Source organism: Cervus elaphus, chromosome 28 (genome assembly GCF_910594005.1).
Source record: "Cervus elaphus chromosome 28, mCerEla1.1, whole genome shotgun sequence".
Lineage (NCBI taxonomy): Eukaryota > Metazoa > Chordata > Mammalia > Artiodactyla > Cervidae > Cervus > Cervus elaphus.
This window is the reverse complement of record NC_057842.1, coordinates 51,594,630-51,622,379: the sequence shown is the minus strand read 5'-3', so window position 1 is coordinate 51,622,379 and position 27,750 is coordinate 51,594,630. Positions and strand designations below refer to the sequence as shown.

General features: G+C 35.4%; 1 protein-coding gene across 9 annotated transcripts; it reads right to left on the bottom strand.

The window, feature by feature from the left end:
* Positions 1-27,654, bottom strand: PNISR (PNN interacting serine and arginine rich protein). 9 transcript variants are annotated; one of them, XM_043890488.1, is made up of 13 exons: positions 27,520-27,653; positions 19,150-19,230; positions 16,923-17,039; positions 14,806-14,994; positions 13,228-13,451; positions 11,589-11,760; positions 10,285-10,475; positions 7,801-7,938; positions 6,302-6,401; positions 5,525-5,578; positions 4,291-4,461; positions 1,918-3,004; positions 1-1,669 (listed from the first exon to the last, which is right to left on the bottom strand). In XM_043890488.1, exons 3-13 carry the CDS (start codon positions 17,008-17,010, stop codon positions 1,639-1,641), a joined length of 2,445 nt encoding a protein of 814 aa, XP_043746423.1. In that variant the 5' UTR covers positions 17,011-17,039; positions 19,150-19,230; positions 27,520-27,653; the 3' UTR covers positions 1-1,638. The 9 variants fall into 9 exon arrangements, with proteins under 9 accessions (XP_043746423.1, XP_043746424.1, XP_043746427.1 ...); XM_043890489.1 differs by having other exon boundaries at positions 16,923-17,035; XM_043890492.1 differs by lacking the exon at positions 27,520-27,653 and adding an exon at positions 22,129-22,151.
* Positions 27,655-27,750: the final 96 nt, after the last annotated feature.

Below are 27,750 nucleotides of genomic sequence, written 5' to 3'. Positions count from 1 at the left end.
TTTTTCTGTAGAATTTTATTTTGAAAATATTATTTCACTTGAAGATTGTTCTAAAAAACATTTTAAGATATGAAAATGTTATACAACTTATTTATTACAAATTAATCAGATAATTAGTTCTATAATTAGGTACACGGTGTTAGCTCATCTACATAAAAAATATTGCACATTTTCCTTTATTTTGTATCCAGATGTGACTGATGTCTACACTATATAGAATTCCAAACTATTTAAAAGTTACTGTGTGAAATGTCAACTTTATAAATATCAGAACTAACTGCACTGTAAAACAATCATTTTGGTAAACATGCATTTATTCACAGTTGATTTGTTTCTCCAAGATAAATGCATAACTGCTCAGAGTTATTTAAGAACCTGTGTAGAGGTACAAGAGCACGCTATTGCAAGTCTATTTCTACCTTCATTTTGAGGAAACACTGATCTTGGCAAAACCCTGGCTTGCTTTCAAATGAACTATTGCTGGTAAGAAGGCATACTTTAAAACTTTTCTGTGATCTGCACCTGCTCTTTCCTTTTTAAATTAAAATTTAAAAGCACTGGTTTTCAGAGGTTTATCTATTGTGGCACAAGTGAGTAATCATATAAAATGGACCCTAGAAGCAGTTCAGCATTTCAGTGCCTGCAGAGCCTCATTTTATTTCTAAGTTATGACTGCCTTAAATTGCTAGACCACTCACTGATCATAGTTTTAAGAAAGTGACAAAATCAAATCATTTTATAATGTTATGAAATTGACACAAACCTGTATAACACAGTATTCCTCCACTGTGCTGAGGTCATATTATACTTTAAAAATATAAATAAACATATTCAATTGTGAGTTTTAAATTCTATAGTAATCCCAAAGTGTTTAAAATACACTTTAAAACAGAAGTGGTCACTGCAGAATATAGTTCCGGACTTGAATTGCTATTAGTGTCAAACACAATCATTCCTTATAAATAATTCTAGTGGTGCACTGGTCTGATTGATTCCAGCAATTTCATTAACAGGAGTGAACCATACTTTATACACAGAGAATATATTACTTGAAAATCCCCCAAACAGGAAAAATTTAGAAAGCTGTCAAATGCTTCCAAATGAAAAGTAAAGATCTGCTTCTGGCCCTCTTCTACACCCTTATAGTTGGAATCTGACAAAAATCCATGGGTACAATTTACAAACTTTGACAAACTATTAAGTTAAAACCATTTTCTTTGGGGGAGATGAGAGAAAGTACCTTTAAAACCTGTTATACAAAATTCCAGCTGCCTTTTTATAAAAGTACGTTCCTTAGACTAAAGTCATAAAATTAAGGTGCAAGAGTTTAACAAAAATGAACTAAAGAGCTTTATTGACATCACAGTACATTCAAGAATAATTTTAAGAACATTACAGCTGAAAGAGAATGGCATGTTTATAGTCTTATTATGCACTATTTTTTGAAAAAAATGTAATAGAAAGAAATCCTATTAAGTAACTTGGAGCAGCATTTGAAAAAAGTACACCTATTTACAGATTAAAAAAAAAAAAATTCTGGTTTCACCTACACAGCCACAAATATGCCTCTATAATGAGACAAGCCCTTAAAACTCATGGAATTTTTTAAACATCATGGCATTCCTGCCACATCATTCCTCAGCGTTTACGACGGGGAGGGGTTGTTGATCTGAAAAAAAGAAAGGGAAAACATAAAATTTAAAAATAAAAATGTATTTTATACTGAAGAATCTTCAATTTTCAAATAAATATTATTATATAGGATTTCTAAAATTACTTATGATTATGATCATTTATCAAGTACCAAACTGAGTTTATTAAAGAGAGAGAGAGAAAGGACACTTTCAACTTTGAATAAATTCAGTCAAATTTTTTTTTTTTTTTAAATCAGACAAAATACTTTAAAAAGTATACTACCTTGATCGGGACTTAGACTTGTGTTTGCGGCTTGCCTTCTTACCAGACCTTTGAGATTTCTCCATGGATCGCGATCGACTATGTTTAGGCTTCTTAACCTTCTTTTCTTTGCTACTTCCTGGAGATTCAGAACTGCTCCTTCCACTAGAATCAGAGCCTGAATGTTTTTTACTATCTTTGGTAGTGCTTTTCTTACTATCCTGTCTAGAATCATGTCTTATGATTTTAACAGATATAGAACCACTCCTAGAGAACGTTCTTTCACTTTCTCGTTTCCTTTTTAACCTATCGTCCTGACTACTGAACTTAAAGTCCTTTTCTTCCCTTTTTTGTTTCTCTTTTCTTTTATCCTGTTCACGTTCCCTTTCTTTGTCTTTCTTTCTCCTATCTTTGTCTACACTTCCACTCCTCTCCTTTCTCCTCTCTTGTTCTTTAACCTCACCCTTATGCTTATGACTGCCTCCACTAAGACTTCCACGTTGATCATCAACTTTACGTCTATCTCGACTCCTACTACGACTGGACCGATTGGTTCGCCTATCCCTTGAGCGACTTCTACTTCTACGTCTCTCTCGGGAAGGAGTTCGATTTCTTCGTCTTTCTCTTTCAATGCTGTTTCTATTAGATCTCCTCCTATCTCTAATCTTTACTCTAGCCCTATTGCTCTCTATTTTAATTCTGCGAGAGTAACTTCTACTCCTACTACGCCTAGCTTTAATTGTTGGAGATCTACTCCTACTATGTCTCTTTTTTCTTTTAGGAGAAGAAGATCGGGAAGAAGTGCGACTACTCCCTGAGCTAGAACTGTATGAAGAGCTAGAGACAGAGCTGCTGGTACTGCTACTTCGGCTATTGCTACTGGAACTACCGCTACTAGAACTTCCTGATCTACTCCTTCCTTGTTTCTCTTTTTCTTTATGCTCTCTTTTTGGTTCTAAAACTGACGTAGTTTCACTTGGAGTTCTTTTCTTTTCATTAACCACATCACCATCTGCTTCTCTTGCTTCTAGTAGTGATAAACTATTTTGCTCTTTATGGATAAATTCATTCATCTCTTTTGTAACCCTTTCTGATTGCTGCTTTTCTTCTGAAACAGAAAAAGACAAAAATAGTAAGAAAGGCAAACATACAGTGAAAAAACTTCCATACTAGCAAATTTCAAGCTGTAAGACTATAAAAATAGAGCAGCACCGTTCAACAGAAATAAAAGGCAGTGAGCAATTCAGGGTTTTTTAACAGCTACTTTCAACAGCTACTAAACAGGTTTTTAACTGCTACTAAAAAGAAACAGGTTTGAAATTAATTTTCATATTTTATTAACCCAATATATAAGAAATATAATTTCAACATGCAAAGAGTTAAAAAGAAAATAAAAATATTCTGCTCTTTTTTTTTGTATTGTAAAGTCTTTGAAGTCCAGTGTGTATTTTATACCTACAGCACATTTCAATTTAAGCTGGCTCCATCTGAAATGCTCAGTAGCTACATGCACTCAGCTACCTGTCTGGACAGTACAACAATGGTGTAGCAAGTGCAGAGGTAAGTAAAGCAAGGAAGAAGACATTTCCCTCTTACACAGTAAAGCAACCTAAAGGTAAATTAGTAATTTATAGGAAATTTTTGGCTGTTAGCTCAATAATTACTTCTGAAATTGCCCAGTTAAGATTTTTCAAACAATAAAGTAAGTAAATATTCTTTCACTATTCCCAGTATCATTATATAAACTAAGAGCTGTACACATGTATAGCATTTTACATAATTAAATTCTACAGTGAAGTTGCTCAGTTGTGTATGACTCTTTGTGATTCCATGGACTGTAGTTTACCAGGCTCCTCCGTCCATAAAATTTTCCAGACAAGAATACTGGAGTGGGTTGCCATTTCCTTCTCCAGGGGATCATCCTGACTTGGGGATTGAACCTGGGTCTCCCACATTGCAGGCAGACCCTTTACCCTCCGAGCCACCAGGGAAGCTCAACTAAATTCTAAAAAGTCCTCTACTGTCCTTAAATATGTTAGCTATAAATTACTCTTCAATAGTTTACAATGTATTCCTTTCAAAAGTCTTTTCATTTTAGGAACTTCAATGAGAAATAAAAAGACACCAAATAGCTTAGCTTACAGTCAGTAGAATTAATGTCTCCCAAAACAAAAAAATAGTTTAACTTTTATAAACTACATACTTTGAATAATTAATTTCGACTTTTAAGTTTGATAAAAATTGCAAACGAGTCAAAAACCTTAGTTCAATTATATCACATAGTATTTATAATCTAGCTTTGAGTCTATTGTGTTATTTTTAGGTTGGTTAAAAAATAATAAAAAGAAATACAAACTGAACTGTACAAGCACAAAGTGAGCCTAAAAGATATACCTTCCATCTGTTTATCATGTAACAGCTGTTGTTCTTTTTCTTTTCTCCAAAAAGCTTCCTGTTTTTGCCGGATTCGATGCCGTAATTCCTCATCATCAGTGTCAGATGACTCAGAACCTCGGTTGCTCCTCTCATCTTCACTGTCTCCTGATCCATAACCACCCAGTCCACCTGTGTGCATAAAGCCCAGTCTATCACATGTAAACATTATTCTACGCACTAAAAACTTTTTAAGGTCCGAGAAGAAAGCTCATTTCTTTTTTCATTGCCTTTTCTTGGAAGAATATGCTTATTCGGGGTGGGGAGGAGTATAAATTACAATGCTTAAGGAGTACACAGAATCCTCGAGAAAACTGATACTTAGTATCTTATTCTTTCAAGAATATTTCATATATTGCTCACCATAGGGAATCTTGAAAATGACTGTCTTATTGTCCCTGCTAACCAACAAAGCTATTTAATAGGGCAGTAACAAAGCCTTACTAAAGCATAATCAATTCAAACTACCTTACACAAGTTTATGATGATCCTGAAAATATTTCTAAAATTAACTCTTTCATTGTTCAAAGTTCAAAAATCCAAGGGATGCTAAATATTTTTTCCTAACAAACTTAGAATACTGTAATTCTTAATGGTACAGAAATGGCAAGGTGCTATATAACTGCTCCCCACCCTGAAGTGATCTAGATAGTAGTCATAACAAAATCACATGGGCATTTGGTTTTACCCATTTCTGCTGATCCTCACAAATATTAATTTGAAATGTAGATGGGGAAAAGGCAAGTTCAAGCTTTTATACACTTGATACTGTATCATGCAAATGGCAAATTATGAACATCACTACTATCACGCTCTAAGAAAAACCCTTTCCTCTACTGTAAAACTTGACTTACTGCAATACAATCTAAATTAAGGTCCTTAAAAGCATTTATGGATAGGTTCTTCCCTAAGGCATGTGTGCAATAATTATGAAAGTGAGCTTAAATGCTATCATGGCTAAATTATGAACTATTACAACTTGTACTAATAAACTACGAATTAGTCACATTTATAATAATCTCACTGTGAATACTTTAGTTAAAAAAAAAAGCAAACCTTTTAGAGACTGATACAACCCTCAGACCTAGATTTCATACACTGAGTAGGCCCAGTACAGTTTCTAAGCAGAGCATGTAGAGACAAGGTAAGCTGACTTTCCCTTTAAGGCCCTCTCGCAAGTAAGGAGAACACTTACCGAGTCCAGTGAGGGAGGCCAGTGCACTGGACTGTGCCAGCTGTTTTGCAGGAGCTTTGTATCACATCAACAACAGGAACAACATGTTAACACAAATAGCCACGATTTCATAGTCATGAGAGTCTACGGTATTGTTAAATCTACCACTATTGCTGCTTTTTGGGGAGAGAAGAAACATTAAAAACATGACATTCATTTTAAACCAGTAGTATGTCTGGCCTTGAAATTATAATTCTGATGTGAGCTGAAACTGGTTGATAATGAGGGAAAACGTTGACCAATACACTGGTATTTTTATTTTTGAGGTATGGACCATAACTAAAATTTTCTTTCAATATACTTTTTAAGTGTTACGAAAAATATGCAGGGGTGGGACATATTACTTGCTTCTGTAAGAATTACAAGTGGTAACTGTGAAAATTCTGAAGGTTCATAATTCAATAGTCAAACTAAATGCATTAGAAATCATACACCTAATACCATGGTATCTATATATTAAAAAAAAAATCAGGTGAAATTGAACATCAAGAATTTTCCACAGTACATGTTATATATAGAACAACAGCAAAATTGCTAATTTGTGCTTAGGTAGGTTGGATAAAACAAAAATATATGTATAGTTTTAATATGCTGCCTACAAATCTAATATTTCCCAAAGAGTTAGAACATGCAAGAAAATCCATAATCTGCTAGTAACATGGACAACAAAAAAGTCCAAAGTAGCCACCAAAACCAAAGAGCCCCAGAAAAAGAAAACCAAGAACACCCACAATATACCTTTCGTTGCTTTCCGGTGTGCGTCTTTGGCTATGTAATAAATTTCTTCATCTGTGACATCCAGGAGAATTTCAGTCAGAAGCATTTTTGTCAGCAACATCTAAGGAAGGATATTTTATATGTTTGTTTTTTATTCCTAATTTAATTATTACAGTTACTAACACAGTTTCACATTTTCAAAAAAATTAAAAGGCAAAGGCATTTTATTAAACACTTTTAAAGATCAGATTAGCTATTCTAAGAACAGAGTATCTTGAAAATTATTGTAAATTATCAGAACTTTAAAAACATTTTAAATCATACGGATTAAAATATATATAAGAATTTATCTGTAAAGGAGAAACACTGAATTCTAATTCTGGAGACAAAACACTTTTCTTTAAAGTCCCTGTTAGTAAAAGTTTCCAGAAGTGTTTTAAGTTGAGAGGAATATCTTTTCACTTAATAATATTATTAGTAAAAAAAATAAAAATAAAATAAAAAAATATTATTAGTAAGCACCACAATACTAGTTTCTTATGTCACTTAGGAATTTACATTAACTCTCAGCTCAAAGTAAAATTTAAGGGGAAAAAACAAGGAAAATAAGGAAACGGCAATAACTGCATGTTGTGAAATGAAATCCTTTTTTTCTTTATTACTATCGTATAGCATACAATAGACTTGAAATAGGAGCTGCATTCTAGCACTCGTTTGGCAACCAACAGCTGTTTCAAATGTGGACCTCTCTGGGATCCAGATTACTCATCTACTAAAATAAGAGTACACCGAATCAGCATCATCTAAGGGCATTCCAAAGATCACTGACCAACCAACATGAGAAATGCAGCATATTATATACCCAATCTCATAAATCTACAGTACACATTATAGACATTGAAGGCTGTGAAGTGTTTCAGTGAAACATCTTTAACTGTGTTAAACCTAGAGCTTCCTAAATTTATTTTTCTATACATTCTTTTAATCTTCTACAATATACAAAAAACACACTTTTGACTCTCTGTGACCCCATTCATGGAGTGTAGCCCACCAGGTTCCTCTGTCCATGGGGATTTTCCAGGCAAGAACACTGGAGTAGGTTGCCATGCCTCCCCCTACAGGTGATCTCAACTCACAGATCGAACCTGGGTCTCCGGCATTGCAGGCAGATTCGTTACCATCTGAGCCACCAGGGAAATGTTCTCTTGGGTCCCATGTAGTATTAATAAAACATTATTTAATCATGCTGTCGATATTAGAAAATGTGCTTAATAACTGCTGTATAAGCTATGATTTCATATATTATGAGTTACTTGGATTTTGCAGACACTAGTGCCCAGAAAATATACATCTTATAACTGTTTTACAAGTTCTCAAGTTTAAGATAGCCATTCAAAAATTTTTTTTACATTATTAACAAGATAAATCCTGTAATATAATGCTGAATGTCATTACATCTCAAAAAAAAAAAATTTTTTTTAAGCCTGTACATGGTAAAGGTAAGAAATTTAACATTCTACCATTTGATACTCTTTCTCTTCTTCAGTCATCTCTGGTTCACTCTGCTCTTCTTGAGGAACTGGAGATGGACTTCTGGTGACTTTTCCACTGCTTGCAGCCTCAACGTTTTCAGTGTCTTCATCTTCCTCATCACTATCCTAAAAAAAAGTAACAGCACCCAAATTCATGCTGATGTGATAAAATAATTATCTTAAATATTCTATTTTAAAACCCCAAATTAAAGTCTATGAAACAGATACAGAAAAATGAAATTTCTCTCTAAATAACACTTTTGTGCTACAGATCTCATTTGGTAATTTAAAGAGAGGAAATACAAGATTAAAAGATGGCTTGTGAGAATCAATTTCAATTTTTTCCCTTAGTTAAGTTTTCCTAAGATAAATAACTAGAAGCACATCATGCCCAGAGATTGATTTAATTAATATACAGTATATATGATGGTCCTGAGATGAGTGGTATGTAGAATTTTGGATAAATGAGCCACAGTCATATATTCAGTATAACTTTTATAGCTGTAAATTTAAGCTTTTTACCTAAAATCATGTGACTTAAAAAAAAATCTAAAGTCAGTTTCCAGATCTAAACTGCTTACTGAAATTTGCTTTTTTTTTTTAAGCTACATAACGTACAGATAAGCAAGAAATGAGGTTTACTTCAGATAGAGGAAATACCAGTAGTTTGTCTCTGTATAGTGTTAGGTTTTCAGTATCCAGATGGCACACCTTAAAAGGTAGATTCTTCTTTAGGCAAAGAAACATTCCACAGTCACTCTTAACAATGGTACTAAGTAACAGCCAAGGTGATCACCTAAAAAATTCTATGGAAAGACTATTTGAACCAGAGGAAGACTACATGTAAAAACAAGTCCAAAGGCATCTGGAAGAAAAGGGAAGACAATCTCCAGTTTTGAGAATTTTTTTTTTGGAGACTTAAAAAAACATATCAAACTAGGAACTCTACTATTTCACGTAGAGATTTAAAAAATTCTTTTTCTTTTTAAAGATAAATTTTAATAGTGACAGCCTGTGGTTTCTTATCTGCAAAACACCCAGAACAAAATCACATCTTTGGTATTATTGTTTTGTTAAAAAAAAAAAAGTAGCTTATGGCATTCATGGAATTGAAGCAAAGCCAGTACCTGCTTGAAGTGAAGTGAAAGTCGCTCAGTCGTGTCCGACTCTTTGCGACCCCAAGGACTGTAACAGTCCATGGAATTCTCCAGGCCAGAACACTGGAGTGGGTAGTCTTTCCCTTCTCTAGGGGATCTTCCCAACCCAGGGATCAAACCCAGGTCTCCTGCATAGCAGGCGGATTCTTTACCAGCTGAGCCAACAGTTAATTTGCTGTCCTTGAAACTTATTTCTGAAGGAGAAAAATGGTCTTGGGAGGAAGAAGAATTTCCTGAATTGCACACTGGCCAGTGCTGTGGCTGTCATACCAGTGAGAGGCATATTGCTGCTAAAAACAAAAAAATTCTCAAGCCATCCATACCATCTAACTGATAGAGATTTGAAGAGTTAAAACCTTATGTTACTTTCAGTACCTGTCAAAAACTAAGTTATTATATCCTCAAGTATAGCTGTTTTATAGGCCATCATTAGGGAGTTCACTGTACTACAATAAAGGAACAGAGATTTGTTTGTCAAGGTAAAACCTATTATCTAGCATCTCACTGAGTAATTTCTCTCTGAAATGAAACATTTTATACATTTGCTGCCCTTTTCTCCTTACTACCCTCAGTAACACATGTATAAAAATAAACTCCAATACACTTAACTGAAAGTTAATCTCAAGGATACTACTCTAGTACTTTTTCAAAGACTAAATTAATACCTATTTATTTTTATAAACTTTTAAAAATTGAAATATATTTGATTTACAATGTTTCAGGCATACAGCACGTGCTTTAATAGACATTTTTTTTTTCAGATTCTTTTCCATTATAGGTTATTACAAGATACTGAACACAGTTTCTGTGCTATACAATAGGTCTTTTTTATTTTATATATAGTAGTGCATATCTGTTAATCTCAAATTCCCAATTTATCCCTCCATCTTTTCCCTTTGGTAAATGTAAGTCTGTTTTCTATGTCTGTGAGTCTATTCTGTTTTATACGTTAGTTCATTTGTATCTTTTTAGATTCCACATATGTATTCTTTTAGATTCCACATACAAATGATATATGGTATCTGTAAATGGTAAACTGGTGCGTCCACTGTGGAAACCATCCACAATAGTCAAGACTTGGAAGCAACCTAAAGGTCTGTTGACAGACGAATGGATAAAGATGTGGTATGTGTGTATATATACATATATACACACAAAGGAATACCACTCAGCTATAAAAAGGAATGAAATAATGCCATTTACAGTAACATGAATGGACCTAGAGATTATCATACCAAATGAATTAAGTCAGAAAGTCAGTTAACTTTTTCACATAGATGTCACAAGGAGTTTCAGATCAAGAAAGTCTACTTACAAATTTACTTCTCTGAGGTAAACGAGGGCCATCTCCTCCTTCAGCATCATCTGCGGCCTTCTTTTCTTTTTTGGACAATTGTGAACGTTGTTGCTCCATTCTTTCTTTCTCCAACTTCTTCTGCTTTTCACGTTCCATTTTTTCAAGACCTTCTCGAATCCAAGCTGGAAGAGTCCTGCGTTTTACTGCATCTGTTTCACATGGAACAAAATATTCGTAAGTCAGTTAAGTAAAAATCATAAATGCATGAGTTCTTTATTCTTAAATTTCTACAATCCTTGTAGGTTAAAAAAAAATTTTGGTGCCCTTTAAGTGCTTTTGAAAAATACTATCATTCTCTAGCAAGGCAGTGGTAATAAAAACAATTCACTAAACATTATGCTTTTCTTTAAAATCATCACTTTTAATAGCAAAGGAAATACGGCTTTAACGCTCATAAGGTGCCAGGGCACTGGGAGAGTCCATCATCTCACTTAATCCTACAAAAGCCCTAAAAGAGCACTTCATCTTTTTTAAGTGATGAAACTGATGCTCAAAGAGATTAAGTGTTGTGTTCCAGTATAAAGACAGTAGTGATGTGGGCTAATTCAGAGCCAGCTGTTACACTATGCTGTTTCCTAAAATATTGAAAGAATTAAAAAACCATGAGCCTTCACATTAAGAATTCATTTGAGTATTATTCCTTAAGTTAAAAAAGTTAGAATCTATTAATAAAATGTCTACTTTGTGATTAAAAAAAGAAAGACTTAAACGTCCTTAAATTAAGTGCTAGATTTGGGTTTCCAGATAAAAAGGAACATATATATGTAACTTACTGATGGCAATAAAATAGTTCTATTATGTTATTTAAAAATTAATTTTTTTTTGCCAAAATGCTATGGAAAGTGAATGAAATAAATCAAAGAAATCAATAGGACAGCAGTACATCCAATGAACTGAGAGTGGAAAGAGTCCATGGAGAATGAATAGGTTTCAGAAGGGGGAACTGATCATATACTCGCAAAATGTATCTAACTATCAACATCAAAGAAATATCAACATGTTATGGTTATGATAAATTTAAATTTTACAACAAAAGGTTGAAGTTTAAGGCAAAGATTTATTTTAAAGAAAATTATTCAAAACTAGATATTTTAGATAGTATCTTTTTTATAATTTTAAGATTTATGACTATAAAATGACAGGGCTTTAAAGTATCAATTCCTAACATATGAGAGTATTAGAACAATTTAAGAAAACAAAGCATCCTTTTTATATCATCAAGAAGTCATGCCAACTGTGGTTCACTAAACTTAAATAGCTACCAATTTGTGGAGGCTCCTGCTTCACAGGAAGTGCAATAGGTGAGCGCTGCCGATCCCTGAACGATGATGGTCTTTCTCTTCGATTCTGGGGAGGTGCCGGAGGTCCTGGAGGTCCTGGTTGCCAATAAGGAGGATGAAATCCACCTTGCGGTGGACCAAAAGCAGCCCCATGCTGAAAGAGTATTGCAGTTTATTTTTCTTCACATTAATACAACATACTCTCTGGGACACACGTGTGTTATGAACTGGGACAGTAGAAATCCATGTGTGCAGCAAATCCAAGATTTCCATGGTTCTAATATCCACGATATTTCTGTAGCCCTAGGCTTACTTTTCTTAAGAAAGATAAAGATTTTCTGCCTATGTAAATCAAAGAGCCATATAAAATCCAGCTTTTACTATAATACATTCAAGAAGTATAGAAAAAGATATATATTAATATGAGTTTTTTCATTCTGAATCCATTTGTCAACTACTCCTTCCACTACCAAGAAATCAAATAAATGTCAATTTTTCTGTAACTAGAAAATTATAGGAAAAAAATTTTAATCAATTTCAACTTCCTACTTGTAATCTTATTTCTATAATCTTGCAAGAAATAACTATTTTAATCAAAGATAAAAGCTACTGAATCATTCTATTAATTTTTTTGTTGTTGCAATTTTGCCATTTTCAGAGGCTTTTCTAAGCCAGATCCCAACAGAGTTTTTTATCTTGTTAGAATGGGGATCTATGAGCAAATGCTGTGTGAGGAGAAGCTCCCCATGACCAAATTTTTTCAAAACAAACAAAAGCTGTCATATCTATATGTCAAATATTCGTATAAAAAAAGGTATCTGAGTATGCATGAATAAGGGGATTACTGTCTCAAGGTTAATATTGTTCACCTTTATGCCCATTATCCGTATAATTAGTGAAACAACATATGGGTTTTTTCCCAAAATTTTAAATGATAGCTTAGTTTAAAGATAACAAATGGCAATCAATTATTTCAAAATAACACCTAGCACTGTAATTTAGGGTAGACTCTGGCAAAGTGATTAGAGAAAATAAAGCCCCACATGACACTATTCCCCATAGAGTTCTATGTCCCTAGGAATGAATCAGATGCTACAAGGAAGTATGTACAATTCCATTAACATGTCATGTTAGAATGGGAAAAAAAAAAATGACAACACTAGAAAAAGTCTTACTCTACACAGCAGAAGGAATTGCATTTAGGAAGATGATCTATGTTCTTCATGTATTTTATTCATGTCTTAACCATAATCTATTTTTGATAAATAATGTATTCAACTACTGTGCATTTTCTAAACTTTATTAAATATTTAAAGGTACCATCTTGAAATTATAAATTAGAAAACAAAACATCATATAGCTATTGCACTTACACATTTCTCATTTTATCCATATTTTTCCCTAACAGTCCTTTATACCATTTTCCTAAGCAAATCAAAAACCAGAAAATAAAAACCTAATGATTTTAATACTCAAAAACTAGTAACTTCTTTGACACATACGTGCTTATCTGTACAAGACTGAAAAGTGAAACACATATCTTAGATACTCTTGATGAGACACTTCCAAAGAATGGGTTACGTGCACATCTACAATATTAAAGCAACAAAATATCTTTCACCTGATAGTCAAACTGGTTCACTGGCCCCACTGCAAAATTATCGGGTGGTCCACCAAAGTTGTGATTGTTCTGGTTAAATATATGCCTGTTGTCAGGGGCAAATTCCCCACTGTCCTGACTGTTGCTGTCTTCAGAAGGAGGAACAATGTCCATTGGGCCTGGTGTTGGTGGCATCCATGGCTGATCTGGAGGGGGGTGTGGGGGCTGCTGATGCATTCCCCATTCTATTTAGGATTCAGGCATAAAAACATTCAACAGGGGGTTATAACAAAATCAACACAAATTTTTAAGATCTCAAGAAAGCTAGATTTTTCAGTAAAGAAACGGATTAAAAAACTCTATGACTTCTTGGTCAAATTCCTGTTGTATATCTTAAAAATAAGCAATGAATCTAATAAATAATTCAAATGCGCTAACTACTACTCTAATTTATATCCTAAACAAATGGAAACCAAATACCCAAAATTACTTTTAATGAACATAACAAAATCCAAAGCAAATTTTTGTTCAATTTTTCTATTTGTGTTCAGTAACAATACCATAAAAATAATACCTTCAGATTTTTATATAATTTCTTTCTTCCATGAACACATTTATCCTCACAACATCCCTGTGAGGTAGGGAGAAATCAGGTACTATTTTCGCCAATTTCAGGAGGGGAAACTGAGGCACACAGAGGTTTAAATCACTTGCCTGGGACACAAAGCCAGCACAGTAAAGTTGGGTAATGAGAATGCCAAGATGAATCATCGAAGAACTTAGGAACCAAAACATTTTCAAATGTGGGAAAATTTGGCACAGACAAGAAAACTAGAAATGAACTCTCTCTTAATATTAAAGATTAGAATATTCATTATTATTTTAAAAGTGATATCAGAGGATTACTTCTTGAGTTTTCCATTCTCACACTGAGAAATAAGTACTAATAAGAAAACGGAGCTATGACTTCACTGTTAGCATACTCAAATGTAAGATTCTTCTACAAATAATTTGAAGTGACTGTTAAAAATAACACAAGTCATAGAAAACTGAACTAGCATCAAGGAACCTAAATCACACTACAAAGTAAAAAAAGCAAGCAAACAAAAAAAAATATACAGATAAAAACTTATGGAAGATCTTTACTATCTGAAAAAAAGGGAGGAGAAAAATGAGCGGATGGTAGGGGCAGAGTATATTTGACAGACTAATCTGTCACAAAATGACACAATTTTTCTTTAGAGACTAGACATGTTTTGCTCTGCCAGTGCTGCTGCTGAAAGGCCAGAGGTTGCAACAGAGAGACATAGAATGCTCTCTTCCCTAGATGCCAAGTGAGGTTTCCAGTGTTCCCAGCCCCTGTCAGCCTAGGAATGAAGAACCAAGAAAAGAATCAAACTGAGTGCCACAATGCTAGGAGAATGAGTATAGAATAATTTAGCCATAAAATTTCAAGGTCAAATCTAACTGAAACTGCCTAGTCTTCAAGAAGTATTTATTTCAAGAAGTCATAAAACTAAGCAAATTAAACAATTTAATTTTAATGCTCATTTTATTTTAAAATTGAGTCCTAAAATTTGGAAAACATAAACAACAAACCTGGTTGCCACATTCTGTTAAAGTTTGAATCCCCTTGGAAATTCCCATGATTATTTGGACCAGACTCCATTGTAGACATATCCTGTCCGTTTGGCATCATTCCTGGTGGTTGTTCTACTATGCTTTGCTGTCCTGAAGCTTCTCTTTGGGCAATCCAAGCTTGAGCCAATGCAGCCCAGTCAATCTGGCCTAACAAAATTTAACATAGTGGAATTTGACATTCGGAATGTAGGAGCTAAAAGAACATGACTCTATGTAAAACAAGCATTTCAGTTAATCCTTACTAGAGATTTTAAATATTATAGAATGTTATAGTGGAAAAAAGCTTAAAAATAACGCATATGCAGGTTACAAAACAAATAACCTAAGACATTCAGAAAAGGACTTTACAAAATAACCAATTTCTGCTGCTACTGCTGCTGCTAAGTCGCTTCAGTCGTATCCGACTCTGTGCGACCCCATAGACGGCAGCCCACCAGGCTCCCCTGTCCCTGGGATCTTCCAGGCAAGAATACTGGAGTGGGTTGCCATTTCCTTCTCCAATGCATGAAAGTGAAAAGTGAAAGTGAAGTCACTCAGTCGTGTCCGAATTGTAGCGACCCCATGGACTGCAGCCCACCAGGCTCCTCTGTCCATCGGATTCTCCAGGCAAGAGTACTGGAGTGGGGTCCATTGCCTTCTCCGAACCAATTTCTAGTATTACTCATAAGAAAAATTATTCCCTGTACCTTAGTTTATTGAATTTTTAAAAGCTCTTACTCTTTTTTTAAAATCACTATAAGAACAAATGAGTAAACTCACTCTTTCTCAGACAGGTCCCATTCAGGTCTACACTGGATCCTACACATCTCAGGTGAGTATAGCTAGCTATTTCTGTTCCTTCTCAGTCACCTTTGTTTAGCATCTTTAACTCCTTTCTCTAGTCAAAATATATCTCAACAACTTCTTAGTCATTTTTATTCAAAATTCATTGTTTCCTCTATCTTCATCAAAAATTTATAGCTTCTACTCATGTGATTAAAGTGACTGGAACTGTACATACATGTGGTACTACCCATGTCCATTTCCTGGTTTTCCTGTTATAACATAAACATGTAAAATGTAACCATTCAAGGAAACAACATAAAGATTACATGAGATTCCCTGTAATCCCTTCTGTAACTTCCTATAAATTTATAATTATTTCATAATAAAAGGTTTAAAAATCATAAAAAAAACTATAGCTAACATTTTAAGATCTAACAGTATTAATAAAGTAAACAATGTAGACTAAGACACAGGTTTTTACATCTCAATTTAGCTAAGATTAAATAAATATATTCTCATACATTTTGACAAAGGTGAAGTAAAACTTGGTAATGTATATCTAAAACTTTAAATGTACAACTGTGATCTACCAAACCTATTTCTTAGCTTTTTTTCCTAAGAAAATAATTGGACAAGTAATAATGGTATGTATACAAAATTAGGGAAATGTCTTCAAAAAGTCAAGTCACAGACAATCAATCATAAAAGTGAATTTATTACAGTACAGTCCTATAACAGAATGGTATGTAGCTATTAAAAAAAAAAAGAAATAGGAAAGCATTAACTCAATAAACACAGGGCAGTAGAAGGGGTCATACCAATTAAGCAAAATTGCCTATGAATTAACCACTGTTAGAACTCAGTAATAAATGGGGGATCCCTATGCCTTTTCTGCATCTATATAAGCTTGAGATACTCCATATTAAAGAGAGATTTTAAAATTATATAGTATACCATCAGTTGATTATGATCTACATAGAATCTTAAGACTCAGAATTAACAGCAGAAATATGATTAACCTAAGCAACACATTTAAGAAAGACTTTCTTCAGAAAACAAGAACTAAATCAGTTTTAGAAATATAAAATCTATACAAAGCTTTCTACCCTTTGAGGAAATATTCCAAAGGGAAATCCATTCCTTTATATGTATGCTAGGTAAGATGATTCAAGAGAAAAAATTAAAATCCAACCATAAAACGATCCAATAAACCAATCTCAATTCTACCTCCCTTAATCCTTGTGCCTATCTTCCACCCATTTCTATATACCTCCCTACTCCACTCCCCAAAATTCAATTTGTTTCCTTACTTGGATCCTGCTGGTGCTGGAACGACTGCATCCATTGTTGTTGGTTCAAAGGCCACTGCTGCCAAGGTTGTCCTCCTTGATCCCACATCCTGACTTTTAAAATATATGATTTTCTGTCTTCAACAAAATAGTTTAAAAAAGAATGAGTGTTATTTAATGTTAAAAAGCTCACACATCAGAAATTATTATATGATTTTACATTTATGTCATCAGAGCTCTAAAATTCTGCTCAAAAGTTTGCCAGAAGCAACCGGAAATTTTTGGTTGGCAAGCAAGAGTAGAAAATTTCATGTTAACGCTGGTGTCAAGAGTTTGGAGGAAAGCATAGCTCTAATCAATTTAGCTCAAAGGGGGAAAAATCTAATTTTTCTGATTTTTTCTAATTCTAACTTAAAATCTCATATAAACCTGTGGAATGTAATTATTTTGAAGATTATAATAAAAAACGTTTATCTATTTAGCCTCCCATAATCCAAGACTTTACTGAAGAGGGTAATCAAATAGCTCTAGTTAAAGAAAACTCTTCCTAATAAATTTCAGTTAATGAGAGCAGAAGGTAGAATAGATTTAGAAAACTGTCATATTGTCAAACCTAATAAAAGCAGCTGATTCACGCAGTCTTAGAAGAAAAGTTGATGGGAAATCAAAAATTCAAAGGTTACCAAAATATCACCCCTACAGATTATTAAATGTCTCATGAGACACAATATTATGTCCCCAGAATTACTATTTTCACCAAAAATGTTTACCTGAATCCAACTGAGCTTTTGGCTCTCACTTGCAGTGCGAAAGTGAAAGTCACTCAGTCATGTCCAACTCTTTGTGACCCCATGGCCTATGCAGTCCATGGAATTCTCCAGGCCAGAATACTGGAGGCGGATTCTTTACCAGATGAGCCACAAGGGAAGCCCAAAATATGGGAGTGGGTAGCCTTTCCCTCCTCCAGGGGATCTTCCCAACCCTGGAATGTGGAAGACCTGGGTTCGATTCCTGGGTTGGGAAGATCCCCTGCAGAAGGGAAAGGCTACCCACTCAAGGATTCTGGCCTAGAGATTCCACGGACTGTATAGTCCATGGGGTTGCCAAGAGTTGGACACGACTGAGCGACTTTCACTTTCACTTTTCAATGTGAAGGAATTACAAGGGGACAAAGGCACTGGCCAAACAGTATCAAAAGAAACAATCAGACAAATCTACAAGGAGAGATAGCCCACAAGACAAGGTTTCCTTTTTTTTTTTTTTTTTGGCCACATCACACAGCTTGCGGGATCTCAGTTCCCTGACCAGGGACTGAACCAATGAAGCCTAGAATCCTAACCACTAAGTGACCTGGAACTCCCCAAGACCAGGTTTCTTAATATATAATTAAGATGGAAAAGTAGGGAGAAAAGACATATGTTAATAACTATTAAATCTAGCTGATGGGTATGGGGACAGTTTAGTCAACTGTAAACTAGCTTGAAAACTTTCACAGTAAAAAGTTTTAAACGCCTACAAGTCATTTTTATACTTTCTCCAACTCAGATATATAACCCTGTTCAAGAATCAATGACACACACAGTAGGCAGAGTATGTTTCTTCATTTTTGTACCCCAGGGCTTTAGCATATAGCAGGCATTAAATAAACGTTTACTAAATGTATCCTTTCAAACCGACCCTTTCCTCTATTCTAAGAACAAAACTATTTCTTAGTATTGCAGGATCACAAAGAGCATGAAAGCCAGATATTATGGAAGTAATAGACACCAACTTAAATACAACAATGGGCTATTACAATCCAGGCTTTTAAACTTGCAACTAGTCTTTGTTGCATTCTCAGAATGTTAAATACTTCTATCAGTGGCAGATCCTGACCTCTCAGTTGAACACTGTGAATTAGAGAAGATGCATTCCTTTGTTATACCTTATTTATTTATGAGTCAAGTGCACTTACTTGTCTTCTAATTGTATTATACGCTCTATTATAATGGTATTATTAGAATAAGACAAAACAGGCACTAATTTAGTACTGCATTTGAGGCCAATAACTGGACTGGGTATTGGACTAATTCCAAGCTGCTTTTTTCTGATCTTTCTTCCAATTTCCTCTTTTCCAACTATACCTTTAAAGTTCTTTAAAAGCTAATGACTCATTAGCACTCCTGAAAACTTTAAATAACTTTAGCTAAAAGGAAACAAATAAATAGAGGAACAGCCAGAAGAAACACCAACTACTATTTTGACTAACCTCAGAGGTTCACCTTCTGTTTAAAATTTAGGATGATTCAGAACTACAGCTTGGGAGCATAGCAGCAAGATTACTTATGTCCTGGAAAAAAAAAAAGTGAATGTTTGCACTTAAATAATAAAGAGCTATTAGAATTAATAAAAATAAATTCTAGAGATGCAACACAAAAGTGTAATCATCTCCAAATTAATCTGAAACTTTTTCTCTCATTAATTTTATGAGAAAAGATTTACCATTGTAAATTTAAAGGAAACCAGTACATCAGAAATGAGAAAGCAAAGCTTTTAAAACATTTTTCTTTCAAAAATTTCTTTTTTATTTACTTGAACAACTCACTAACAATATAAAACATGTCAAGCAATTTAGGAACTGTCATTCGTTGTTGTTCAGTCACTAAGTCATATCTGACTCTTTTCCACCCCATGGACTGCAGCAGGCCAGGCTTCCCTGTCATTCACTATTTTCCGCAGTTTGCTCAAACTCACATTCATTGAGTCAGTGATGCCATCCAATTATCTCATTCTCTGTTGCCCCCTTCTCCTCCTGCCCTCAATCTTTCCCAGCATCAGAGTCTTTTCCAAATGAGTCGGCTCTTTCCATCAGGTGGCCAAAGGATTGAAGCTTCAGCCTCAGCATCAGTCCTTCCAGTGACTATTCAGGGTTGATTTCCTTTAGGATTGACTGGGTTGATCTCCTTGCTGTCCAAGGGACTCTTAAGAGCAAGCGTCTTTCAATTGCTTGGCTACAGTCACTGTCTGCAGTGATTCTGGAGCCCAAGAAAACAAAATCTGTCACCGTTTCCACTTTTTTCCCATGTATTTTTGGAGGCCATGATCTTTGTTTTTTGAATGTTGAGTTTTAAGCCAGCTTTTTCAGTCTACTATTTCACTTTCATCAAGAGGCTCTTTAGTTCCTCTTCACCTTCTGCCATAATGGTGGTATCATCTACATATCTGAGGTTATTGACATTTCTCCCCACAATCTTGATTCCAGCTTGTGCTTCATCCAGCCCAGCATTTCGCATGATGTATTTTGTATACAAGTTAAATAAGCAGAATGACAAGATACAGCCTTGACATACTCCTTCCCAATTTGGAACGAGTCTGCTGTTCCTTGTCCAGTTCTAACTGTTGCTTCTTGATCTGCAGCCAGGTTTCTCAGGAGACAGGTCAGGTGGTCTGGTACTCCTATCTCTTGAAGAATTTTCCAGTTTGTTGCGATCCACACAGTCGAAGGCTTTAGCGTAGTCAATGAAGCAGAAGTAGATATTTTTATGGAATTCTCTTGCTTTTTCTACAACCCAATGGATGTTGGCAATTTGATCTCTGTTTCCTCTGCCTTATCTAAATCCAGCTTGTACATCTGGAAGTTCTGTTCACATATTGCTGAAGCCTAGCTTGAAGGACTACGAGCAGTACCTTGCTAGCATGTGAAATGAGTGCAACTATATGGCACTTTGAACATTTTGGGACTGCCATTCTTTGGGATTAGAACAAAAGCTGGAATTGTCATACATGCCAAGAAAAAAAAGGAACATTTTAAAAGATCTCATCTATCTGATATGAACTTAATGATACAAATAAGGTAATAAATTCAGATTCTTCCATGGAATTCTAAGTTTAAAAATTACATCAGCAAGGTGAGAACAATTTGTCCTTCAAATAGTTTCATCTTCTTCCCATTAATACCTTTTTAAAGCTGATAGACCTTCCAAAGGTACCAGACACCTTCTTGCTGTCCTAAAGTCTATGACCCTGCAGTCACTAAACAACAAAGGAATAAATAAGTCTATAGGTTCTTCTTTCCCTCTGTTTACTTTTATTGTTAACCCTGTTAATGATAAGAAATTGTTGACTTACATACATGAGAACCAAAAGGCTGGTGTTTAAGCACAGCTTACTGTGTTTTACAAAGCTCTAACAGCACATCAGAGTTGATGCATAGATTTTTCTGTGGTAGGTTGTAAACTCACACAATGCAGGGACTATAATAAGCTCTATATAGTGTCTGCTGGGGTTGCAAACAGATGTGCACATAATAAAATCACTTTAACATATCAATGATGTATGTTGACTATCATCACTGCCAATACGCAGATTTACTTTTCTGGAAACCACTCTAAAAACAGTTTCTTTTATTTACTCATGTTTAATGGTTGTCACGGCCAATTTTTTCAATTTCGCTTTTAAGTTTTCTGATTATCACTTGTCACCCTAGACTTCAGAACACAAGCTGATGATGCCTATCTATACCACTCACTAGCTGTGTGAATATGGGGAAATTAACTATTCTCTAATCCTTGGTTTTCTCAACTCTTAAATGGTAGACATAATAAATGTCTACCTCATAGGGTTATTGTGAAGATTAAGCAGGAAACATGTAAAAACTGGGCACAAAAAGCTTCAATAAGTAGTAGTTAATATCCCACCAAGACTTTCTCACGATATTTTTGATAGCACTCAAGTTTACAACTGGGGACAGGCAGGGGTGATCAAGTCAATCCATTTCTACTCAATTCCATTTTCTTACCTTAAAGCAATCTAAGAGTTATCCAGATTTCATTTTATCTTAGGGGAAAAAAAAACTTTTTGCTCCCATTTCTCACAATATCATAAGCTGAAGCTTTTATTAAAACAAAACAAAGCAAAATTTTTTAAGTTTTCCTATAGATGTTATGTGCATATTTTCAAAAGTGATTTGTATTACTTGTACCATTTCTCTGTTTGCTAAAACCAACCATTTCTATTTTTACTATACTTTCCAAAGCTTTGTTCCCTCCAAAGTTTTTATAAAAGCTATTATTCAAATACAGTGTTTGATACACTTAGGCTGAGAAAAATATGGAAACAATGTGAAATTGTGACAAAAGCAGAATAAAAACATCTACTTCTGCTTCACTGACTACGCTAAAGATTTTGTATGGATCGCAACAAACTGTGGAAAAATTCTTAAAGAGATGGGAATACCAGACCACCTTACCTGCCTCCTGAGAATTCTATATGCAGGTCAAGAAACAACAGTTAGAACCGGACAAGGAACAACGGACTGGTTCCAAATTGGGAAAGGAGTACGTCAAGGCTGTATCTTGTCAGCCTGTTTATTTAACTTATGTGCAGAGTACATCATGCGAAATGCTGGGCTGGATGAAGCACAAGCTGGAATCAAGATTGTGGGGAGAAATGTCAATAACCTCAGATATGTAGATGATACCACCATTATGGCAGAAGGTGAAGAGGAACTAAAGAGCCTCTTGATGAAAGTGAAATAGTAGACTGAAAAAGCTGGCTTAAAACTCAACATTCAAAAAACGAAGATCATGGCCTCCAGTCCAATCACTTCATGGGAAATACATGGGGAAAAAATGGAAACAGTGAGAGACTTAATTTCTTTTGTTCCAAAATCACTGAAGATGGTGACTGTAGCCATGAAATTGAAAGACGCTTGCTCCTTGCAAGGAAAGCTATGACAAACCTAGACAGCATATTAAAAAGCAGAGACATTACTTTGCCAGCAAAGGTCCGTAGAGGCAAAGCTATGGTTTTTCCAGTAGTCATGTACGGATGTGAGAGTTGGACTATAAAGAAAGCTGAGCGCTGAAGAATTAATGCTTTTCAACTGTGGTGTTGGAGAAGACTCTCGAGGGTCCTTTGGACTGCAAGGAGATCAAACCAGTCAATCCTAAATGAAATCAATCCTGAATATTCATTGGAAGGACTGACACTGAAGCTCCAATAATTTGGTTACCTGATGCGAAGAGCTGACTCATTAGAAAAGACCCTGATGCTGGGAAAGATTGAAGGCAGGAGGAGAAGGGGATGACCGAAGACGAGATGGTTGGAAAGCATCACCAACTCAATGGACACGAGTTTGAGCAAGTTCCAGGAGATGGTGAAGGACAGGGAAGCCTAGCGTGCCGCACTCCACGGGGTCACAAAGAGTCAGACATGACTGAGTGACTAAACAACAACAATAAAATGCTTTAGTTAAACCTGCAGCTGAGAAACTTTACTTGTCTACAGAAAAATGCATGTTGAACAAGCATGTTGGTAGAACACCAAAGTCTCAGTCTTTTTGGAAGGCAAGTTAACAGTAGAGTATTTTAAAACAATTTTAAATGCTCATTCCTCTGAGCCAGCAATCCCACTTCAGGGACTTAGAACCATGGATGAGCATACTCACCATCTAACTCAAAAACCTGTAGCATGTCTGCAACAGTGAGTATCTGCTTTCAGTGACACTCAAAAGGCAATAGGTGAGTTAACAGTGAACCATACAGTGGACTGTTATTTAGCCATTAAAATGAATAAGGTAGATTTTTATATGCTGACATATACTGATGTACAAATTGTATTATGAATTGTATAGGGAAAAAATTATGATACAGGATCAATAATGATGCCACTCAAAGTTTTATTTTTTTAAGAATGCAATTTAGTATAGAAAATTCCTAAATTACCAAAAAGTTCTTAAAACTGGTAAGCTCTGGAGAGGGAAAACAGAGATCAGTTAATTTTAATTTTTTATTTTCTTTCTGTATTCTTTGAATTATTTAATTATGAGTGCATTTTAAAAAACAAATCTACTATAGTTTTTTTTTTTTTTTTTATTAGTTGGAGGCTAATTACTTCACAACATTTCAGTGGGTACTATAGATTTTTTAAAAGGTACAAAGAACCAAGAAGCTGATCATCAAAATTTTTATGTGTTTTATCTTGACTGAAGGATCTTCTTGAGGGCATAGGAAATATCCTATAATTATTTCGAATTCTCCAAAGAGCTTTGCCCATATTTAGTGGTAAAATATTTTACTCAGTCACTGAAATTTATTATCAAGTAAATATATTAATATTCATTGAAGATGACATTCTTGTACTGCATCTCTGACTTTGTAACATCAAAAGTCAATTTCAATCTATTCATTCTTCGCTTAGCTTTAATTTTAAAGATCCATAAGCTCAATTTCTCAAGTTTAGAGAAATGTGATCATTGATGAGCTGGGCTGCCAAGACTTTCCCTTCACAGGGGAAATTAACTATTTCCTTGGAAACAAATGGGATTTGGGAAGACCAGAAACATCAACAACCATGGTTTGCATCAGATCATGCACATTATCATACACAGCTACAAAAATCTGGTTTATGAATATGACCAGTGTTATGGATTGAACTGTATTCTGCCACAAGCTATGGTAAAGTCCTACCCCCACTTCCATTAACCGTGAACATGGCCTTCTTTGGAAATAGGGTTTTGGCAAACATATTAAAATGAGGTCATACTGGATTAAAGTGGGTCCTAAGCCAGTATGACTGGCGTCTTAAGAAAAAGAGAGACAGACATTGGGAAAATGCCATGTGACCACAGCAGCAGAAACTGGAGTAAATTGTCCACAACCAAGGAAAGCCAAAGACTGCTGGGAACCAACAGAAACTTGGAAGAGGCAAGAAAGCATCCTCCCCAAGATCAGAGAGAAAGAGAAGAAAGAAAAGGAGGAGGATGGTGGGGAGGACTCTTGAGCACAAATGCATGACCCTGTCAAAACCTTAATTTCAGTCAAACACTTGTAGGCTGGAGAACTGTGAAAGAACAAATTTCTGTTGCTTTCAAGTCAGTCTGTGGCAATTTGGTATAGTATCTCTATGGAACTAACACAAACAGAAATGACCATAAATTATTTATTTCTTAAATGACTCTATATTAGAACAATCATTGCTACGAGGGTCTTAAAATTACTCTTTTAAAGGACAATCATTAATATTTGCAAAAGTCATCTTAGAGACTGTATGACAGATGAATGAGAATGAAAATGTAGTGTTTGTTTTAAAGCCCTTAATGCACCAATTGGAAAATCAAAGAAATATAGAGATATACCCATCCTTTGGTGCGTATAATGAAGTTTTTCACATCAAACACAAACCACAAAATGCAACAACCTTCTTATCCCTTGCCATTTCAGTCTTACACTCATGATAACTGACCTCAAACTCAAAAAGAATATATTTGGATCAAGTCAGATTACTTAGAAATGGCACTAACAAAGTTAATCTTGTAATCATTTGAAATATCATAACTTTTTTTGCTACTTAATGTGAAATGCATTTTAGTATATACTGAAATACTTCCAGAGCTTGCAACTCAAAAGAGGTAATCAAAAAATATTGGAGAATTGAATCCTTTGATTAGAGACAACAAAAACAAGTGATAACTGAAAAATAAATTTGGAAGAAAAAAACTGTAGAAAATCTAAAGGAAACAACTCCTAGTAGCAATAAAAACACTTGCCTTTGTTCTAATACTATTCTCCAATTAAGGAAAGTAATCAGGGATTGGTAAAGCAATAGCTGATTCTTAGAACTGGGGCAAGAAATACACAAAATGAGCCTGGAACATCTTGCAGTGCCAGAAGTAAGATGATGCTCAAAAAGAGGGATGAGGAAGATGGCAGGATGTCAAAGGTGCAGAGTAGACAACTCAAAGAGCTACCCATGTCCAAAGGTGGAATAATTTGGACAATAAAATAAAGTAGTACTGGATTACAATACGACATAAATATTTATGAATCCTGACATAAATAAATGATTAAAATAAACTGGAGGGAAGAGACAAATCTATGCAGAGGCATTCCAAATAAATTATGTAGATACTCCATCATAAAGGAGGGAGAACTTAACTCTCTACTCCTTAAGCATGGACTGTGCAAAGTGACTCCCAAAGAGTACAGTATGGAAACGGGAAAGTGGACAGGGGAGAGTATACTCCAGAGCAGTTTGACAAACACTACCTCAAGCAGGTGATCAAGGTCAGTATCAACACAGTAAGTCATGCTCATAGTATGTAGCCTAGATGCAATGTGATGAAAAAGGCACTGAACCTCTGTGATCTTCCTCCTCAAAAACCCTAATACCAGTCTTATCATAAGAAAAACAACAAATTCCAATAGCAGGTCACCCTGCAAAATATCTGGCCAGTACCCCTAGAAATTGTCAAGGTCACTGTGTTACTTTGCTAAGGCTGCCATAACAAAGTACCAAAGACTGGATAACTCAAACAACAGAAATTTATTTCCTCATTGTTCTGGAGGCTGCTAAGTTTTTCTCTTTTTTTTCCAAAAGAGCAGTACACACAGGGAAGTAATCATTATAACATTACTGAAGTTTCATTACAACAGGTAGGGTCCATGCTAATGACCTCATTTTACTTCTTTAAAGATCCTATCTCCAAATATAGTCATATTTTGAGGCACTGAAGTTAGGACATCACTGTACGAATTTTCAGCCTGTAAAAGCCATAGAAAACAAACTGTCACAACCAAAGACGACTAAGGACATATAACCATTAAATTTATATGATATTCTAAATAGGATCTCGGGCGGGAAAAAGGATATTAGGTTTAAACTTAGACAATATCAATAAACTAGAGACTTTAAGTAATAATGTATCAATATTGGCCCATTCAATGTAACAAACGTACCATACTAAAGTTAATAGGAGAAACTGAGTGCGGGGTGGGGGAGAGGGATTAGTTTATACGGTAACTCTGTACTACCTGCTCAACTGTTCTGTAAATCAAGAACTGTTCTAAAAAAAAAAATAAATAAAGCCTATTAACAAAACATTTTTAAACAGTCTCAAGAACACCTTAAACGAACAGATTTACCTTACCCACAGCCCACATCACCTTACAAAACAGTTTTTGTTGCCTTTGCCTTGCTGCACTCCAACCAGAAACTCCAAGTTTATTTTGCTGTTCTATGAATTCACCACCAACAATCAGAATCTGTCGAGGACCCGCGAGGTTCAGACGACAATAATATCCTCTACAGGATAATGAAACTGAAATGTTGCATGCTACCTTTCTTTCCCGAAGTTTAAGACATAGTCTCTACGACTTTAAAAATACAAGGATAATACAAACTACGGAACCCAACTGTACTTAAAAGAACACGGTTGCCCTTGGCTGCGCCTGCGTATTCTCAGCCACAAGACACAGAAGGTCCAGGGCCGGGCCCCCGCCTCCTCCGCTCCCCTGCACCCCCTCCCCATAAGAGGGTTCCCACTGCGCAGGCGCAGTGCTTAACGGCCGGTCGGGAGCCCGACAATCGCTCCCTTCTCATCGGAGAGGGAACTCGCGTAGTTAGAAGGAGAGCTCGTGAGCACGCTCTTTCCATAAGAACATTTCCTTTTCACCGGGAGCACCGCCGTGATTCATCAAATCAGGCGGACGCCACCGCTTTAAGGGAGAAGAGGTTCCAGCGGTCGCGCCAAGCAGCGTACGCAGGCTACGTGTTTAAGTTATGCTACCTTAGCCACAGAAACCAAGAAAGTTGTAATGGCCTGGCAAGTCCCCACGCCTAACCATTCAGCACCACTTACCCACTCTGTTTCCGGAACACCGCTGTCGCCACCGTTCCTGTTATAGCTCTCCAACCCTTTCGATGCTTCTACTTCTTCACGAACAAGACAAGATGGCGCCCGATTAGTCTCACCCGGAAGTGAATAATAATAACATCCGTTAGTCACCTGAAGCCATACTGTCCCCCATCCAGGTCTTTGAGCACATGACTGGACCAGGTTAACATGTTGCGACGCCATTTTTGTTATGGG

Coding starts and splice junctions, on each gene's coding strand:
- PNISR (XM_043890488.1), bottom strand. CDS start 17,010: ATGTGGGATCAAGGAGGACAACCTTGGCAGCAGTGGCCTTTGAACCAA. Junction 7,939..10,284: donor TACCTCAGAGAAGTAAATTT/GTAAGTAGACTT, acceptor ACTTTTTTTTAG/GATAGTGATGAGGAAGATGA. Junction 6,402..7,800: donor AAGAGAAAGAGTATCAAATG/GTAGAATGTTAA, acceptor ATCCTTCCTTAG/ATGTTGCTGACAAAAATGCT.